Source organism: Camelina sativa, chromosome 10, assembly GCF_030686135.1.
Source record: "Camelina sativa cultivar CO46 ecotype springtype chromosome 10, ASM3068613v1".
NCBI classification, from domain to species: domain Eukaryota; kingdom Viridiplantae; phylum Streptophyta; class Magnoliopsida; order Brassicales; family Brassicaceae; genus Camelina; species Camelina sativa.
The window spans coordinates 306,086-324,369 of NC_141889.1; the positions used below are offsets into that span (position 1 = coordinate 306,086).

At 37.3% G+C, this 18,284-nt stretch overlaps 4 protein-coding genes and 1 pseudogene across 8 annotated transcripts; 2 read left to right on the forward strand and 3 right to left on the reverse strand.

Annotated features, from left to right (window-relative positions):
- Positions 1–4,461: 4,461 nt before the first annotated feature.
- Positions 4,462–5,217, reverse strand: LOC109126957 (uncharacterized). The gene has a single exon (XM_019230955.2). It carries the CDS (start codon positions 5,166–5,168, stop codon positions 4,632–4,634), a length of 537 nt encoding a protein of 178 aa, XP_019086500.1. The 5' UTR covers positions 5,169–5,217; the 3' UTR covers positions 4,462–4,631.
- A 120-nt stretch (positions 5,218–5,337) lies between these two features.
- On the reverse strand, positions 5,338–7,163 carry LOC104716169 (protein BASIC PENTACYSTEINE5-like; annotated as a pseudogene). The gene is made up of 3 exons (XR_015567814.1): positions 7,123–7,163; positions 6,506–6,602; positions 5,338–6,414 (listed from the first exon to the last, which is right to left on the reverse strand). The product of XR_015567814.1 is annotated as a protein BASIC PENTACYSTEINE5-like (transcript).
- A 232-nt stretch (positions 7,164–7,395) lies between these two features.
- Positions 7,396–9,291, forward strand: LOC104716170 (V-type proton ATPase subunit c1). The gene is made up of 3 exons (XM_010433539.3): positions 7,396–7,670; positions 8,214–8,499; positions 8,803–9,291. The coding sequence occupies exons 1-3, from the start codon at positions 7,595–7,597 to the stop codon at positions 8,933–8,935; spliced, it is 495 nt and encodes a 164-aa protein (XP_010431841.1). The 5' UTR covers positions 7,396–7,594; the 3' UTR covers positions 8,936–9,291.
- Positions 9,292–9,648: 357 nt separating this feature from the next.
- Positions 9,649–11,176, forward strand: LOC104716171 (F-box/kelch-repeat protein At4g38940-like). Of its 2 annotated transcripts, XM_087468022.1 has the most exons (2): positions 9,754–9,894; positions 10,007–11,176. In XM_087468022.1, the coding sequence occupies exon 2, from the start codon at positions 10,329–10,331 to the stop codon at positions 11,085–11,087; it is 759 nt and encodes a 252-aa protein (XP_087324148.1). In that variant the 5' UTR covers positions 9,754–9,894; positions 10,007–10,328; the 3' UTR covers positions 11,088–11,176. The 2 variants fall into 2 exon arrangements, with proteins under 2 accessions (XP_019086777.1, XP_087324148.1); XM_019231232.2 differs by having other exon boundaries at positions 9,649–11,176.
- A 430-nt stretch (positions 11,177–11,606) lies between these two features.
- On the reverse strand, positions 11,607–17,243 carry LOC104716172 (kinesin-like protein KIN-7F). Of its 3 annotated transcripts, none has more exons than XM_087468019.1 (15): positions 16,997–17,243; positions 16,540–16,620; positions 15,434–15,694; positions 15,147–15,236; positions 14,957–15,057; positions 14,751–14,864; positions 14,586–14,667; positions 14,378–14,445; positions 14,229–14,294; positions 13,999–14,123; positions 13,574–13,913; positions 13,357–13,455; positions 12,599–13,231; positions 12,244–12,524; positions 11,607–12,142 (listed from the first exon to the last, which is right to left on the reverse strand). In XM_087468019.1, the coding sequence occupies exons 3-15, from the start codon at positions 15,618–15,620 to the stop codon at positions 11,815–11,817; spliced, it is 2,514 nt and encodes an 837-aa protein (XP_087324145.1). In that variant the 5' UTR covers positions 15,621–15,694; positions 16,540–16,620; positions 16,997–17,243; the 3' UTR covers positions 11,607–11,814. The 3 variants fall into 3 exon arrangements, with proteins under 3 accessions (XP_087324145.1, XP_087324146.1, XP_087324147.1); XM_087468020.1 differs by having other exon boundaries at positions 17,003–17,242; XM_087468021.1 differs by lacking the exons at positions 16,540–16,620; positions 16,997–17,243 and adding an exon at positions 15,876–16,075.
- Positions 17,244–18,284: the final 1,041 nt, after the last annotated feature.

The following is an 18,284-nucleotide window of genomic DNA, read 5'->3' on the forward strand; positions in this document are numbered from 1 at the left end:
GAAATTTAACACTATTATAATATTCTGAATGGAATTCCTACAATTCGGTAAGGTTGATTCAATTTCAAATAATAACTACGAGTATATAATAAGTACTAGATTTGACATAAAAATGTTCAAGATATATAAAAACATTTATTGTCACAAAAGATAGTCATTAATCTGCGTGTAAAATGGATAACTGAAAGACGTAATTAAGGGTGTAAATCACGTGGATTAAGTCGTAGTCATTTTTAATAAAATGGTCGTGTTACAATTAATTAACAGAAACCGAACAACGTCTATCTACGGAGTAGTATATATTAATCGAAACTAGGTTGCATGTTTTGAAAAAGAAATCAATTAGATTTTAATTTGTGGTATACCGCGACACCATTTTTAACTAATTTTTCAAAAAGTTTAAGTTATATAAATACAGTATATATTCTTTTAATGTTTAAGTTTATATAATTATATTTTGATTGTTAAAATTTTAGGATTTGACCGTAGTATACCACTAGATAGTTTTTTTTTACATAATCGTAATTTTAACAATTATCCATATTGTAACAAAAAAAATTAGCGATACATTAAATTTATATTTACCAGTTGACCAAAATTTATCCCGCCATTTGACTCTGTCCATAATAATTTAATTTATTATCGATTTAGAATTGAGTATCTTTTAAAATTATTAACATGTAAATCATCATAGGTTTGCATTATAGGATTTACCCTGTGTTGTATAATGAGACAATTTTTGTTCTTTAAAAAAGTATGTGGAAAAATGATTTAGAAAAACATAAAAAATACAATAAATGAGGATATTATATCAAATTATAATGTAAATCAATAAATTTAATCACGTACTTGACAATCCATAAAACATACACATTAAAAATATTAGACCAAATGATTGAAACTTGGATGGTAAAAAAATCCAAATTGTACTCCTTTTCAATATCTTGGGAATGAGTCACCTACAGTTTAAAAATGCAAACAGTCATAAACCAAAAGTTTTTGACTTCCTCAAACATGAAATGATACTCATATAATCTATCTAAACTAAGATATGAAAATTGACATATAAAATGAAAACTAATTTACCTTGTAACGGAGATTAGAGAACTTGCAAACAGTCTTACTTTTCTTGTGATGTTGGGGTTGCATACTCTATAAACATAATGAATAAACACAAATTATTAACATTAAGTAAAATAATATATAAAAATAATAAAGAACAAAGACACACCTTTCTCAAGTTTATCTTCATATTCGAATTCATCAAGTATTTGTGTATTCATAAGCACCTTTGATTCGATTTTAATATTTTGTTTCATCCATTGTTCTATACATATCAAAACCTCATGTATATGATTATTAATAGGAGAATTACAAAATATATGATCGAATATGAAATTTACTAAAATATGTGAGATGGTTGACCAACAATACATTTATTAGTTTTTTAAGTATAATTATTTTTAGTTAATATAACTATATATATATGATAGGAATTTCAATCTAATCATATTAATATGAGAGTTACAAAATATGTGATAAAATATGAAATTTAATAAAATATGTGAGAAGGTTCATAAATAAATACATTTATTACTTTTTAAATATAGATAGTTACTATAATTAATAATATATGATAGGAATTTCAAGCAAAGCAAATTATAAATATATATATATATATATATGTATGAATATGTACATATATATATATATATATATTTCTTTAAAAGACATATACAAAATGACAACTTTTTAGAGTTTGTCAAAAGATAACCTTACTTTATTATATAAGATTTAGGTACAATATTAAATTTAAGAAAAACTAGGCTAATTTATATTTTTTACTATAAATGTCTTTTAGCTATTTTATCAAAATTCCCCAAAAATGTAAAATTTGTTACTTAATTAAGGTGATTTAATTTCTTTCTTTATAATGTGGACATCCTAAATATATAGAGAGAAAAATTTCTTATATAAAAACTTTTACATCTAAGATAAAATAAAACATAACTATTCTTCAACTCAACACTCACGAAAATGGCCGTTTCTGGTGTGAGAAGTAATGTATTTTCAATTCTTGCTCTTCTCCTTATTCTATCAATCACCCTTTTGTCTTCGTCTTCATCTTTTTCACTTTGTCTTCGTCTTCATCTTTTTCACCTAGTGACAAAATCACAAAAGCATTACTTGACCAACTCTGTTCACAACCATTACTTTACAAGCACTTCTGTATCCCATGGCTAACCTCTGACCATGGGCGGAGCCAATATAAGATCATATGGGTCAAATGACTCTGGTGAATTTTTAAAACTGGTTAAATTTTTAAAGAAAAAATCAAATTGACCCTGATAAAATAGTACAATTGACCCTTATAAAAAAATTTAACAACATAATTGACACCTTAAAATTTATTTTGACCCTAGTAAACTAATTTCCTAGCTCTGCCACTGCCTCTGACCCTACAACGTTCATCCTTGACCTGAACGGTCTTGTCGCTATGGTCTTCCAGAATGCGGAAATGTTGGGCTATAAGAACCTGGCGATGATTGAAGGCTTGCATAGAACAACGAATGATCCGAGCTTATGATCCCATATGGGTCTTGCATGACAGGTTATAAATTTTCAAACACAGCATTTGAAACGGGTAGACAGTTTGCACGGTCTAATGCGTACGTGTCAGCATCTAACGAAGCTTTTAAGGGCTTCGAATCGATAGTATAAATACGTGTGAATCTCTGTTAGAAGGATTGGCAACACCAGCTAATATTCCAAAACGCAATATTTGGTATAAAAGAATGTGTATTGTTGGCATGGTTTTCTCCGATCTTTTGGCGTTTAAAAACCTATAAATTAATAAATTCATCGGATTATTTATCGGATTACTATTACAGTGGGGGGCCTAGGGGCAGTAGTGTTCTTGATCGGCGAATAATATATATATATATATATATATATATTATATTTTTTTCTTACAGAACCAATACGATAGCTAAACAGTGTTATGCCTGCATTGTGTAATTTTTTTTTTTGCTTGAGAGAAATTCATTTATTGATTTCTTCACGTAATTTTAATATATATATATATATATATATATATATATATATTATGAGAAATGCCGCTAAACACATATTTTATTAGGTATGTGTATCCTAATTTATAATTTCTTGGCAAATGCAAATGATACATCGTACATAACCATCAAATTGGTCGCACATGCTTACATGCATCCAAAGTTTGGAATATATTTTTAACAAAATAAAAAAAAAGTTTGGAATATTACCCTTTTCCAATAAAACGAATATAAAAATATACTCTTTTGGTAAAACTAAACATTTCTTTTTTTGGTTTCAGGATAACAAAAATCATTGAATAAGGAGATTCAGTTCACCTAATATAATGATTTCTATTTGAATAAGTTTTTTTTTTTGAACAAGTAAAAAAACAGAAGAAAAAGTAACTGGTTAATTAAATTTTAACAACAAATTAACCACACATAAACTTTGAAGTAGTCGCACAAGAAAAATTTAATTTGTAGGTTTTGAAAAAAAAAAAAAAAAAAAGTATAAATGTAGTATAAGTCGAGAAGCAGGCGGACCCCACAAGTTATAGCTTATCTTCTTCAAAACTGAAAACAAAACGAAACTTGGCGACAACTCCGCCGATCGAACCCACGTGGTTTCTTGTACATCCGTTAGACCCAGTTATATTATCCCTCATTATTGCATTTGGTGGACTCACCACCGTTGACACGTGGCGAATCTGTGATTATAGAGAGCGGTCCAGTCCGGTCCTTATCTATCGAACGAGAATCGAATTTTCACATTATTTATTATTCTTTCCTCACTCGGCAGTCCTGGGCAGATTAACCAAACCGAATGGACCGAACCCGAACCGAAATGAATTCGGTTAGAGAGTAATAACCGAATGGATAGTGTTTTAGATATCCATGGATATCGGTTAGGAACCGAACCGAACCGATATTTTTTCGGTTACCCGAATGTACCCGAATTAAACAAAACTAACATTAAAACTGTTGTTGCGGTGGTTCGAACTGCACAATTCTCGGTGTTAGAGGAGTGAATGAAACCACTACACCACCAAGACTTTTTAGTTAGTAAACGCATTTCTAATTAATAAGGGTACAACGTCTAAACTAAAAATACTAAAACCCGAACTGAACCGATATCATATAAATTTAGACCAAAATGTTAAAATATTTTCAATATTGTCAAAAATTTATCCCATTTTTATTCAAATTTTACAATTTTTTAAAATTTTATATTATTATGGATATCCGGAACCGAACCGAAAATAACCGAAACCGAAGCGAACCCGAACCGAAATAGTAAATTAACCGAATGGATCCTAAAATTCTATATCCGAAATACCCGAAACCGAATGGATATATCCGGAACCGAACCGAATACCCGAAACCCCAGGCCAACTCAGACCGGTGTAACAATTTAGTATTGCATTATTATTGTTATTATTATTATTCAAATGAAACATGACACAACAATCAGCTAATTGATGCGGCCGATAACAATAAGGACAATTCTAATAAGAAGAAATTTTTTTGTTTCTTTAACTTTTGGAAGATGGATTGATGGCTGCGAATCGGAGAGAAGACTCACCTGGTCCGACATGATCGCACTTGACTATGCATTGGGAATGAAACTGTGCGTTTTAGCTTTGAGTTTGAGGTCTTATTCTCAAGTACCTTCCCGTTGCACTTTTCTCGATCCATATCATCAACCACAATCGCCAACCTCTCACAGTTGTTTTCTTTACTTTCTTCATTTCCACTCTTCCCGGCAGAACTGTTGTTGTTGTTGACACACTCTTCCTCTTCAACTGCTACGCTAGCAACTTGCGTTGACCCGTGGTGGCTTGACGTAACAATCATGGTGATACCGAGACCGACCCAGAGGATAATAGGTAGAATGATCAAAGACAAGGCGTAGTAGATGATCCACTGGAATCCCCTATGATTCTTGCCGTGAAATGTCCATTCAAAAGCAAAAGCAATCCCCGAGAAGAATGTTGCAAAACTGCTTATAAATAGAATTCTAGCAATTCTCCGGTTAGGAACATCAAAGAATGTTTTGATGCGTTCGAGCCACCGCTTTGGTGGACTACTGGCGGTCTTCTTTGGCATTTGGACCATGTCCTTTCTTTTTCTTTTGAGTGAAACTGTGAGAGAGATGTGAGTAAAGTCGTTCAAGCTTTTTTTTTTTGTTTTACTACTAATATACATTTGTTTTCCCTATTTCGTTGTTAAAGTTGTTAAGATTTTGCGACATAATTGTTGAGGTTTTGATATTTCAAAATTGTAATTTAAAAAAGAAAAAGATAATTCAACTATATTTATTAATTACAAGAAACATCGAACCAAGTCAAAACAGTACTACTAAACATTTGCATTAAGGGAAATATGGACAATAAAACACAGTAACGACCCTGCCTAGCTTCATTCTTTCATTCGACCTTTGATCCTAATTGTTAAAACTAAAACGACAGAAGGCAAAAGCGATGATGAAGAGAGAGAGCAATACTTGATATACTGTATAGTGGCTACTGACTGGCCCATATATTTAGGCTACTTGATAGTGATGTAGCGGTTGGTGCCGTGCCTAGCCCAGTAGTCCTTGAGATCAACCAGAGAAGAAAGATCGTGCCCTTGGCCAGCTAAACGGCTAAGTAACCTAGAGAAGACACCTCCGCTCATTTTTCCTACCGCCTATTCGAGAATGCCGCTTGTTTGGCATCTGAGGGAGCGGATACTGAGACAAAGTGGTTGTGCAGCAAGATGATTGCCACCCGCCATGTCCCCATTTGTAACACTGACGAGCAGTCCCAGTGCAAGTGCACATGGGCACTGGCATTGTCGCCTCATCGTATGTGACTAGGTTTAATCCGACATCGTTACTGTCCCAATCTTTTCTGCTTTTCATTCCCGGAGACGCAGCTTGACGGTTCAGATCATCGCCCACTCTCTTTGCCTTTGATCGTGCTCCCTGCTTGCCTCTTTCTTCCTTTTGGTCGGTCTCGTGTTGGCTGCTTCAGGTGGAACAGTTGATATAGGGGAAAGGGATGGTAAGTGGCTTTCTTCTTCAGTTTGGGAACCACCACGGTTGGCACAAGACAAAATGTAGTTGAGATTGTTTTCACGGTATTGAAGAGCATTTTAACGCACTTTCTCTCTCCATGATGGCATTATCTCTTTCAGAGAGAGCTTTGTCCCGCTGCTCAAGCGCTTCATCACGAGCGGCTAATGCTTCCTTCTTAGCTGCTACCGCTTCGTTCTTTTCCTTGACGGCAGCGTCCTTCTCAGCAAGAATAGACATGATCTTCCTATTCATCACCAATGCATTGTGTTGCTCCTTTATCTGATGCTGAGGCGTCATATTCCACTATACACACAGAGTTTGTGCTTAGCTTTCATTCAAAGTTAATAAAAGAAAGTTTATATTGTGATGTGATTCAAGTGTTTTTTTATCTTACCACAGACTGTGTACCTTTGTAGTGATCGGGCTTGAACCGCCCATTTTCATATTGCCCAACACTTTCCATCTTGCTTACTTGGAAAAGAAACAGAACACTGCAGTGGCCAAAATGATCAAAGACATTTGTGATTAATTTATCTGAGCCTTTATTTGAATTCCGACTTTCATTGAACATCATTAAACCCACCAAAACGATACAAAGATTATAATCTATCTTTACTTACGCCAAAAAAAAGGTTTCCACAATCTCCTGTATTGAGTGTGAAAGGAAAAATTTCAATGGTCTCTGGGGCAGATTGAAATCCCTAACTAAACATTACAATTTCATCAAAACAAATCAAGAAATCGCATCGTAGCCAAAGTAAGGCTGGCTCTCCATCAGCGTGTAATACCCATCTATAATCTAACCAAGACGATGAAGCAAATAAGATTATAAGCTGGCAGATATATAGATCATCAGTAGTAATTAGAGTTGGAGTTTCAAGTTGAAGCTACGAATGAGCAGAAGAACCGAACATATTAATTTAGGGGGAAGAGAGAAACCATAGAGAAAACTTCAAAAATTAACCGGTGGATCAAGAACGAAAGAAACAAAAGATGGTGGAGAACACTCACGTTAAGACAAACGAGAAACGGAAATTGAGAAATATCTATCTCAATGGAGGGAGACGAGAGATGAGCCACAAATACTCATCGTGTATTTTACTAATATACCCTTGTGGTAATTGCAATACGCAAAAACACAAATGACAAGGTTACTTTCGTCTTATTAAGACTTTACTGACTCGTTCACTGCAGTGACGTTTCTGTTCGAAATTAGTATGTAGTGTGGGCCCGAATGATGGCCCAAATAATAATACGGGTCGAATACGGGTCAAACCCGGATTGAGATCCCGACGTGTGCGCTTCGTTGTTGTAATATATATATATATATATATATATATATCAATCAATCAGATTAGCCTTTCGGAAACTCGATCCTTATAGTAAATTCAACGGAGAGAGAGATCTGAGTTCTGAGGAGATCAGATTCCATCGTCGAGCCCTTCCCAACGAACGAAGATCTCAAGATCCATAATCGCCTGAGATGTCTACCTTTAGTGGCGATGAGACCGCTCCTTTCTTCGGCTTCCTTGGCGCTGCTGCCGCGCTCGTCTTCTCCTGTAATTTCCTCCTTACTCTCTCTTTATCTTCGCTGATCTCGTTTGTGTTTGTTGCTCTCTCAAAGTTGCTTTTGCGTTTTAGATCGGCCTTGAATAGTTCACCGATCTGCTTTGTTCCTGATTATATTTCTTATGTAATTGCTATGAAATTGATATACTAAGACCTTTATTCCCCCCCCCCCCCCTGGGTTTGATTTGCCTTAGCAGCGATACTACTCATTGAACTATATTCGTCTCTCCGCTTAGAAAATTCTAGTTTTATCACCAGCAGATCAGATTCCTAGAATCATTGCTAGATCTGTTTCTTTGCAGCGAAATTATCATAGGATCTATCAGGCTTTGTGATGAATTGGTGAAGTAAAACATTTACTTATTTACTATCAAAATAGTTTAGTTGCTTTCATCCTTGTCAGTTATATAATAATTCTTCTTCAGATCAAAGGGGGTGCTGATTTACTAGTCTAAAGCATAGTGATCGATCTTAAAGAGTGTGTATCTTTGTGTGTGATTTGCCTGACGTGGTGGAGTTTACTGTTTAACTAGGCATGGGAGCTGCATATGGTACAGCAAAGAGTGGTGTCGGTGTGGCATCTATGGGTGTCATGAGGCCCGAGTTGGTGATGAAGTCTATTGTCCCTGTTGTTATGGCTGGAGTGTTGGGTATCTACGGTTTGATCATTGCTGTTATCATCAGTACCGGGATTAACCCCAAGGCTAAATCTTACTACCTCTTCGACGGATATGCCCATCTCTCTTCTGGTCTTGCTTGTGGGCTTGCTGGTCTTTCTGCTGGAATGGCCATTGGTATTGTTGGTGATGCTGGTGTCAGGTATGATCCTCCATGTCTTTCTTTGTACATTCTCATTTGCTAAAAAAAGACTCAATCATTTAGAACCAGGATAAATTGAGTTTGGTGTCACAAATTCAGTTTCATTTTCTGGTGTCCTAGATAATAAAGAAGGAAATATCTGTCAGTTCATTACATGCTTTTTGTGAGATTTCTCACTATGTTATTGGTTCTCTAGGCCAGTGGCGTATTTGATATGTCTAGCATCTTTAAGTATGTGTGTGTGTGTGAGTGTCTATTCCTTCATATATCCGTCTGACAAGCAACTTTGTTGGTTGATGACAGGGCCAATGCTCAACAGCCAAAGCTTTTCGTTGGTATGATTCTTATCCTTATTTTCGCTGAAGCTCTGGCTCTATACGGTCTTATCGTGGGGATCATTTTGTCCTCCCGAGCTGGTCAGTCCAGAGCCGAATGAGAAGAGAACGCCGGTTCTTGAACTCCGCATGATTCTTTCTTTCCCTTTTCGCCGGTCTGTTCATGGAGCCGGGATCTTCTTTATATTATTTGTCAGGTTAGTAGAGACACAATGGTTTTGCTCCTTGTAGCATGTTTTTTTTTTCTGAAGAACGTGCCTGCTCGAAACAAAAACCACACATCATCAAAAGTGTTCGTTTCCATTATTCTGTTATGTTTGTAATGAGACCGTGACGGATTCCTTATGTTCCCAGTAAGATAACTGTGGGAGACACCCCTCTATTTATATCTTTTGTCATTTTCAAATAAATACCAGAAAACTCGATTCATCTTGTTTATGAAATTTTCTTCGGAGTATATTTTTTTGTTGCTCTCTATCATTAACATGTCTCTTTTACTTACAAATTACTCGTGGATAGAAATAATTCAGTTGATTTGAATTAATCAAAAAAGCATATCATATACAGCAAAATCGGTTGAGTTGTTGAAAAGGTTGGTCTTATTTTGAAAATCAAAATAAAACAAAGTTTCTCATAAAAAAGTAGATAAACCTTAAGCAGCCGAAGCCCATATATTCTTTTTCAATCCAGAACAGGGACATGGAGCACCGATACGCAATGTACATTACATACAGTGTCTAAAAGATAGACGTGAACACGGTCCGAATTGAAGGAAGCTTACAAGTTTAGCTTCACTTGAATCCGAGGCAGAAGAAGAATGCATGTTTGTAAAACTTACAAAAAACGCTGCGCTGTTTAGCTAGTAGAGAAGCCAAATGTGTGTTGTCTTAATAACGAGATGAACCGAACCGTCGTCTTTGATTTGGTTTGAAAAAAGCTCTCTTTGAAATATTCTCTCTCTCTCTCTCTCTCTCTCTCTCTCTCTCTCTCTCTCTCTCTCTCTCTCTCATTTGTTTGCTTTCATCATAAATATAAAGTCAAAATCCGATCATCGTATCTTGTATGTTCTCATTCCCCTTAAAGCCGTTACAAATTTTAGGGTTTTGTGTCTGCCTTGGCCGATTGATTGGGTAAAATAATAATTAAAATCTGAAAATGTCTTCCCAAATTAGGGCACCGAAGAAGCAACCGCCGGAGCCGCCGTGTCTGATTTCGCTGATCCCTGAAGAAATCGTCGTCGAGATCGTAGCCCGTGTCCCGAGATGCTATTACCCAACTCTCTCCCAAGTTTCAAAGCGTTTCCGATCCCTCGTCGCGTCTCCGGAGCTTTACACAAGACGGTCCTCCCTCGGATTCACAGAACAATGTCTCTACGTCGCAATCTCCAAAGATCAAACCTCTGATATCCACTGGTTTACTCTTTGCCGGAAACCTAACGGAGGAGAAACACTCTCCGGCGATCATCGCTTGGTACATATCCCTTCTCTCCCTCCCATGCCACTCCATGGAAGCTATGTAGGCCTTGGTCCTAACATCTTTGTGATGGGTGGATTTTGCGATTGGAAGATCACATCGAGCGTTTCGCTTATCGATTGTCGAACTCACGCGGCTCAGTCTCTCGCTAACATGCCCAAAGCCGTTGCCATTTCCGTCACGGAGCTCATTGATCGGAAGATTTATATAATTGGAGGATCAGATACGCTTTCTCCTCTGAAATCGCCGTCAAGAAGCATTATGGTGTTCGATACAGATGCCGAAACGTGGTCTCTTAAGTCGAGACCAGATTGGGAGCAAGGGAAAAGATGGTTCAGCAGTGTGGCTATAGGAGGTAAGATTTACATGAGGACTTGTTACAATAGCTTCGTTTACGATCCCAATGAAGGTGTTTGTGATAAAGACGTGGCTCTGCATTCTAAGGAGTGGTCGAGTGCGTGTGTGATAGAGGATGTGTTGTATTACTATGATGTTCTTAAGAATTGTTTGAGAGCTTATGATCCAAAGCAGAGCTCTTGGGGAGTGGTGAGAGGTTTTGAAGGAGTGTTGCCTCAGGCTTGTAAGTGGTCGAAAACTGCAAGTTTCAACGGTGGCAAATTGGTTCTCTTCTTGCAGAAAACAGAGAAACCAGAGATTTGGTGTGCGGAGATCGCTGTGGAAAGGCGAGCTGGTGGAGAGATTTGGGGTAAAGTTGAGTGGTGTAATGTTGTGCTTGGTGGGAATTTTCATGTTATGGAATGTGTAACTGTTGTGCTCTGATCTTGTGATAAACTGAAATAAACTTTTTGCGCCCTGTTAGTACTCACTTGTGTGTCTATTAGCTTATGAATATGTGCTTCATTTGTTAATTGAGTCCCCTGCTGCTTCTTCTGTTCTTTTGTTGTGATTTTAAACTTATTTGGGAGAAGGATCTAGCATAAAAGGTTGGAGTAACAACGACACTTTGCAAGTATACTACTAGCTCGTATTTGGTCTTTCACTTTGCAAACGACATTGTTACTCTTTATTTGGGGATTAGGAAAAGAAAGGTTCCGCCATGTCTTGTAGAAACTGTTTTGGAATCCTATACGCCTCATTTGCTACCTGTTGAAAGGGTGTGGATCCTTCCATCTTCATATAATGTTGATATTTGTAACCTAGGTTAAATGATGAAAGTAAACGTCTTTGATGCCTTTAGTTATTTTTATGACAGATGCAACAAATCTGTCTCTGACATCACTTTAAAGAAAGCAAGACCTATATGAGAATTTGTTTATTATGTTTCCATTTGATTATGTGTTTACACTTTACAAGTTATTTTTATATTAAATTTAAGGTCTATGACAAATTTTTCGGGTAAACAGACCAGAATTTAGAAGATAAACAATCAATTCCAACATTGTATGTTTCAAATCCAAAAGAAAACGCAAAGAAACCAAGAAGATATACAAAAGATGGCTTCTGCTACAAGAAACCCAAAAGCATAGTGTCATTGGCGAAGCAAAAGTTAGAAAAGTGTAGGCATGCTTTTTCTCCAGCTATGCGATCTCCGAGTTGTCAAGAACGAAGGAGGTGTAAAGGTCAGACCAAACATCTCCTTCATGGCTCTGCCTTGCTCAGCGAACCTCACAAGCTTCGCTACAACATCTGCACTTTCTACAACCTGCGTCATGTCTTTGGGATTGCTCCAGAGCTCGTTCACAAGTTGTAACCGCCTGCGTTTGGAGTTAACCGCAATCCCAAACTTGTGATAGATTCTTTTCCTCTCTTCTCCTGAAAACCTTTTCCCCACAAGCTTGCTCAGCATCTTTCTCTCCCTGTGAAGCGCTTTCCGGCTTTACCAAAACCAAACGCCACAAAAAAAAGAGTAGGACTTAAACAAAACTGCAACCACAAATGCCAAACGCTATGTACAAACACCAATAAAAAATCTAACCTGGAGGCCAATGTTAAGGTTTCTCCTCCTTCCTCCAATGCTTGGTTTCCCTGAGAGAAGCTATCTTTCATAAACATAAGTCTTCTTAGCTCTACCCCGATGTAGATAGAATCCGCCTCATCTCCTTTGAAGAGCAAGTAAAAGTATGTTCTATGCACCAAAGAGATGTTACAGGTTTGCCATAGTTCCAGAATCTCTTGCCGCTGTCTCTCAAATTCTCTGTCCATGGAGTCCAGACCAATGTCCCTCCCAATTTTACCAGAATCCTCAGCAGTCAAGACCTGATAAACAAAACATGAAAATGAATCATAAACTACAAAGAAGAATTAATCAGTATATATGATTTTGAACTTACCTCGCCTTGACGCTTAGCCATTTCCTTAAGCCCTTCAACGAAAGTACGGATGGTAGTGATACCTCCCTCTTCTCCCAACGGCGTTCTGATGCTCTGAGCCCCAGTGGAATCGCTCGCGCAAGAAGACATAGAATCATTCCTCGACACACTAGAACCGAAGCCTAAATCAGGAAACGCAATCTTGTAACTCTCTGGTCTTCCGAGGAAGTCTGTCCCGAGGTTTTCTGGCGGAGTGCTCATGCCTGGTACAGTCTCACTACGGTTCCAGCTTCTCACCCTGACGTTCTGGCCTACACTCGTTTCACCGTTAGCATCCTCACCACGGCCTAAAATGTTTTCAGGTTCTGCTCTCTCGTCTATGTTGTTATTATAGACAGTGACTGATTCCTCAGTCTCAATGCATTGAACTTCTCTGCAATATTCTTCTGATCGATCTTCAGAACGCCTAGGCAACTCTTCATCTAGATCCTCGTCGTCAGAGTGAGAATGAACATAAGCTCTTGATATTGACAGGGGTGTCGACATCCCATCTGATATGTAACTCCTTCTGTCTGAATCAACCACGCCTGATGTCTCTGATACTGAACCATCCTCCCACTTGTCTGTGTGGTTGCCGAAATGCGGAGTTCCAGGCTTACGACAGAGAAAAAACATAAGCAAGCCGTTTAGTATATTGCCATAGAAATCTAAGGAACAAATGTGATGAACAATTGAGTATCTGTTGCATGAAGTGAGATTGTGGGAAGAACCGGCAATACCTTTGACGCCACATTGTGTTCAACCATTCTCATGAAATCTTCAAGCCGGGATTGAGCAAGATCCCTCTGTTTTCTCAACTCTGTGATCTGCTTTTCCATCTGCATAACACGAACTCTTAATCAGCATTAACCCGCCCCACAGTTACAAAAACCAGTCAATGTCATACCAAACCTGAAAAATGATACTTGTGAAAGCAATTTGTGTATGTTCACAAACCTTTTGTATCTGAAGATCCTTCTTCCTCACCGTCATTGCACAATCACAGTTTGAAGCAGGTGAGGAGGCAGGGTTTCTCAGTTCGGTCTCGAGCCTCGCAAGCTCACGCTGTAGTTGCTTCAGCAGAGCCTTGTCTGACATAACAACATTGATCCGCGCCTTTGTGGTAACTTCCTTTGCACAGCACGCAAACAAGAGAGTGTTCCTCGTTAGCTCTACATGACTCCTCGCTGGGCTCAGAGTGCAGATAATTGCGGTTCTTGCATTCCCTCCCAGGCATGGTTGTAGAATTCGTGTTAGCTTGGAGTCTCTAAAGTTGATGTGCCCTTGTCTTCCCTTACTAGATCAAGTGTAAGAAACGCGTGGTTCTATTAATAAAATTTAACTACTAAGCATGTACTTCAAAGGATGTATTGTTCACACACCTAAGTTTACGGATCACTGTTCCAAGAGTTAGCAGACTTCGATTGATATGGCAGCCTTCCTTGAGTCTTGTACCAGCTGACATCGCCTGTGATGCACGCTCACTTCCTGCTAGATCGATGAAATTCTGCATATAAAGGAAGATGAACATGGACACGGTTATTAGAGAAACAAAAACCTCAAGATCCAACATAACGTTAAGGGATGTTTAGCATTGTAGATGAGAGCATACCACACTCGCCATGAGGGTAGTGGAGTTTTCTTTGCCTAAGAACTCACGAGCAGAGCTTTCGACTGTCTAAAGATTAAGGAGACAATCAAGGGCCAAGCTAAGAGTGAGAGAATTTGTATGTTAAATCCAGTGATAGATAGAATTTTAACCAGTCTAATAATTTGATGAGATCTAGAACTTCTCTCATTCAATGAGGTTTCACCAATCTTGCGCTGTGCTACAAAAGTGAAGAAACATGTAAGTTCAGACAACATTTTCTGAAGAACAATCTGAGTTTCAGACCATTTGCAAAACATCATTACTATCATCGGCTACTTCATAGTAATGGAAAAGTGAGTTTCGACTTTTGAGTTTTACCTTCACAAATAGATAGAAGCTCCTTCAGATGGTTCCAGTCTCGCAGAGTTTCCTCTGTGGCTTTATCAACAACGGTCCCTTTCTAATAAGAAAAATTAGAGCAAGGAGAGTCAGAAAACTTTACAAACTAAAAGCTCTCTCGGTAACGAAAACGAATTCATTTACCTCAGGATCGTCTCGTAGCCTCAGTGATGTACCATCCGAGCTAAGCAGATCTCGTATGGCCTCATTGTAGATCTCTATAGCTGAAAATTTCACAGCAAACGCCCTTTCTTCATGCTGCAGCGTCCAGATCCAATTAGTAGTGCATAAGAAAAATACAAACCAGCATTAACGTTGGAAAAAAGAATCTGTTGTAGTGAGGTCGGTACCTGAAATATATAGTCAAATATGTCAGCCACAGCAAACTCAGTAATACCAGACATGGTGTATGTCTTGCCGCTACTCGTCTGGCCATATGCAAAAATACTACCTGTCAATCATTACAGTCATTCAAGAACTTAGCATATCGTTTCTTCATCAATGCGAGCATCAGCAAAACAACGGGAAAGGATAACTTACAATTGATTCCTTTGACAACCGACAGAGCGATTTCCTTGGTTCCATCTTCGTAAATTTGTCTGGTGGGACATTCACCTCGGTAGACTCTATCTGTCACCAAAAAAACATCAATCAGGAAATGGGAATCAGAGTCAACATACGGATGAACAGTGAGATCTTTTCAAATAGAAAGTAAAGGTCAAAGCCAGGTATGAATTAAGTCCTTATATCTCATTATGGATTTCAGACTCAGGAGGTTAGCTATTAGTTTGGAGTTCAAGTAAGACAGAGGTTATTGCTCTTCTTACCAAATGAATATGCAGAAGGAAAGTTTGAGCCTTCGCGCAACGTGTTTCTGTACAATATGGTGGTATCATTGATGCATTCCCAATCCGCAGCTTCATTCGCTGCAATCTCCTTCTCGTTAAGAGGCCTCAATCTCACCAGAACCAGTATCTTCTCTTCTCGGGCAACAGGCATCTGTGTCTTCTCCATCTCTTTCTGCTCTTCTTTAGCAAGTGCTACCAATAGCTCAACATTGGTTTGATTTCAGTGAAACCTTTGTTTTCCTGAAACAGTTGTTCCTCTAAGATTGGAGTCCTTGGATATTTATTGCAGAATATAACTTCAAAACTACTGAAAGAACTTCAAAAGCAGAATACTATTGAGAAAAAAAAAACAGAAGGAGACTTATTTTCCAACTAACACTACACACAAATAAATGGCAAAATTCAAGAAATCTGATCTCACCAAACCAAAGCTAAGAGATCAAAACATGAAACATGCGTAGAAAAAGACAAGCTGCTATGTTCTGCTGAAAGAGAACACTTTATACATTTCAATGAACCAAACACAACAAAAATAAAAAATAATAGAAGACTTTTTGTTAGTAATAATATTAGGTTTTGTTCAAAACAGTTTACTTAGAAGGTGATCTACCTCAACTGAAGAAGCAAAAAAAAAACCAAAGATTACCGACTTTATCTGTAATGGTCACCCACTATGCTTGAAGACTAAGTCACGTTTTACCAATCTAAAACATTGTTTAGTCGAATAAGAGGTATTGCAATGGTCCCACAGACCACACTTCTCTGTCTGAAAGGCATATATAAGTGTAAGAGGAAAAAAGAAGTTTTAACATATTCTAAAGATTCGGAAAAGTGTGACTTGGATTAAAATAACATTTAAATTTTTGTATACATCAATGGAGAGAGAGCGAGAGGGAGACAAGGTCAGTCACAAATGCGTGTTTTAAAGGTAAACTAAAAGGAGCTTCGAGTTTACTAGTCAAAACGCATTGAAACTTTTGAATTGCATCAACCGAACATTTTAAAACATCATTAACAAATAAAATCGTAAGAATATAAAGTGCGTATACATGTCAAATAAACATGCAAAGAGAGAGGTATATTACCTAGTGAGTTGTCTTCTTCCTCAAGGCACTGTAGTTCTAAGAACATTGTCTTGTCTCACTGTCGCACCCGGAAGCTCTTATCTGCAACAACATACGCTACAGAATTCAGAACCAACACACAGATTCTTAAACTGTATTTCAACAATGGTCTTGTTAACTATTTCAACTACACACCAAGAAAAAAGACCCAGAAACAAAAAAAAAAAAAAACAGAATTCGGAAAAGGAAAGCAATAGTAACCCAAGAAGAAATAGTAAGAAAATTCTGATTTCAGGCTTTATTAGAGAAATTCTCAAAAGTATAAACAAAAACAATGCGAAGGAGAAGGGAGTTGCGACCCTAAACAATGTAGGGAAATTGAAAGCACAATGACAAAATTGGAGACACCGTGACAGTGGTACAAAAAGGGAAAGATTAGATAGAGAAAAACACTACAAAAAGGGATGGTTCTTCTTACACCCACTCCTGCTAACTAGTTTGTATTCGTCGTCTGTCGTCTGCTTCTTTATTGCTGTCAAGGGTCGACCACTCACTCGGCTCTGCTCGGCATTGATTGATGATGGTTTTGGTCCCCAAAGATAGATTTGCTTCGCCGGTTTCTCTTTCTCACTCTCTCTCTCTCTCTCCTCCGTCTAGGGGAGTTGACAACTCTATCTAATGACCATTATACCCCGGAAGCTTTTATTTAGTAAGAACAACCGCCACATGGACCTCCTTCATTTCACTTTTATATTCTGTTTAGAGCCCATTCGTAACAGGCCTTCTTCAGGGCCCATATATTATTATTATTTCAAGTAGAAACCCAACAATTAGCAATAATACCCACACCTGCTGGGATCTACCGTCACCATGTTCTTCCATGTTCTACTACTGTACAAGGCAAATCATTCATCTCTCGATACAAACCCTTAAGTTTTTTGTTTGGTTTTGTCATTCTTCTTCACATCAAATGTTTTTGTGAAGTTTAGATGCTTTTCGTTTTATTAATGATAACACTGAAACTTTTCGTAGTTTATGTTATTAATAATACCATAAGTTAGGTTAATAATATACATACATTAAGATTCTTGATTCTTGAGTAACGTAAGCTACAACTTACTCTGAAATGTGTACGCCATGTTTAAAGACTATATTAAGAGATCCATTCGTAATCTCCATATGCAATAGAATAGTGCGCAACCTGTATAATACTATTAATGTCGATTTTTTTTTAAGTATTTTCTTTTTGGATATGTTTTAACATATGAAAAATTTAATTCGTCGTGTTTAAGAATATGTATAGCGTCAAAATTTTAAAGATACCAATTACCAAGTGTTATAATATTTCTGCTAAATAAAATGTTTATGGAGAGAAAAAAATAAACATTGGGGGGGGGGGGTGGAAATCAAACACAATTGTGAAGAAGATCTTTTAGTGAAATGAAAATGTGAATATGGATGGGCAAAAACAACTTTAAACCAAGGCCACTAGTAGAGTTTTGAGAGTTGGCTTTCAACTACTTCTCGACCACCAATTTTTTAAAACGGCTGGTGACATTTGGCCCACCCACCTTTTTGTCTTTTTCTTTCTTTTTTTTCCTCTTGTGGCTCTTATTTATTTCCTTTTTCTTATAGTATCATTTTAGTTCATATTTTACTTTTCTTTTTTAACTAGTCACACGTCCTAAATCTATTTAACCACAATTTCAGCTGCCATCACACAAAAAAAAAAAAAATAGAAATCAGATAAAATATTGTACAACATA

What these genes read in the sequence shown, in the direction of transcription:
- LOC109126957 (XM_019230955.2), bottom strand. Translation starts at nt 5,168, where the DNA reads ATGGTCCAAATGCCAAAGAAGACCGCCAGTAGTCCACCAAAGCGGTGG.
- LOC104716170 (XM_010433539.3), top strand. Translation starts at nt 7,595, where the DNA reads ATGTCTACCTTTAGTGGCGATGAGACCGCTCCTTTCTTCGGCTTCCTT. An exon ending in TGCCGCGCTCGTCTTCTCCT is followed by an intron (nt 7,671 to 8,213) that starts GTAATTTCCTCC and finishes CTGTTTAACTAG; the next exon opens with GCATGGGAGCTGCATATGGT. An exon ending in GTTGGTGATGCTGGTGTCAG is followed by an intron (nt 8,500 to 8,802) that starts GTATGATCCTCC and finishes GGTTGATGACAG; the next exon opens with GGCCAATGCTCAACAGCCAA.
- LOC104716171 (XM_019231232.2), top strand. Translation starts at nt 9,990, where the DNA reads ATGTCTTCCCAAATTAGGGCACCGAAGAAGCAACCGCCGGAGCCGCCG.
- LOC104716172 (XM_087468019.1), bottom strand. Translation starts at nt 15,620, where the DNA reads ATGGAGAAGACACAGATGCCTGTTGCCCGAGAAGAGAAGATACTGGTT. An exon ending in TATTTGACTATATATTTCAG is followed by an intron (nt 14,865 to 14,956) that starts GTACCGACCTCA and finishes TGGACGCTGCAG; the next exon opens with CATGAAGAAAGGGCGTTTGC. An exon ending in CTACCCTCATGGCGAGTGTG is followed by an intron (nt 14,124 to 14,228) that starts GTATGCTCTCAT and finishes CTTTATATGCAG; the next exon opens with AATTTCATCGATCTAGCAGG.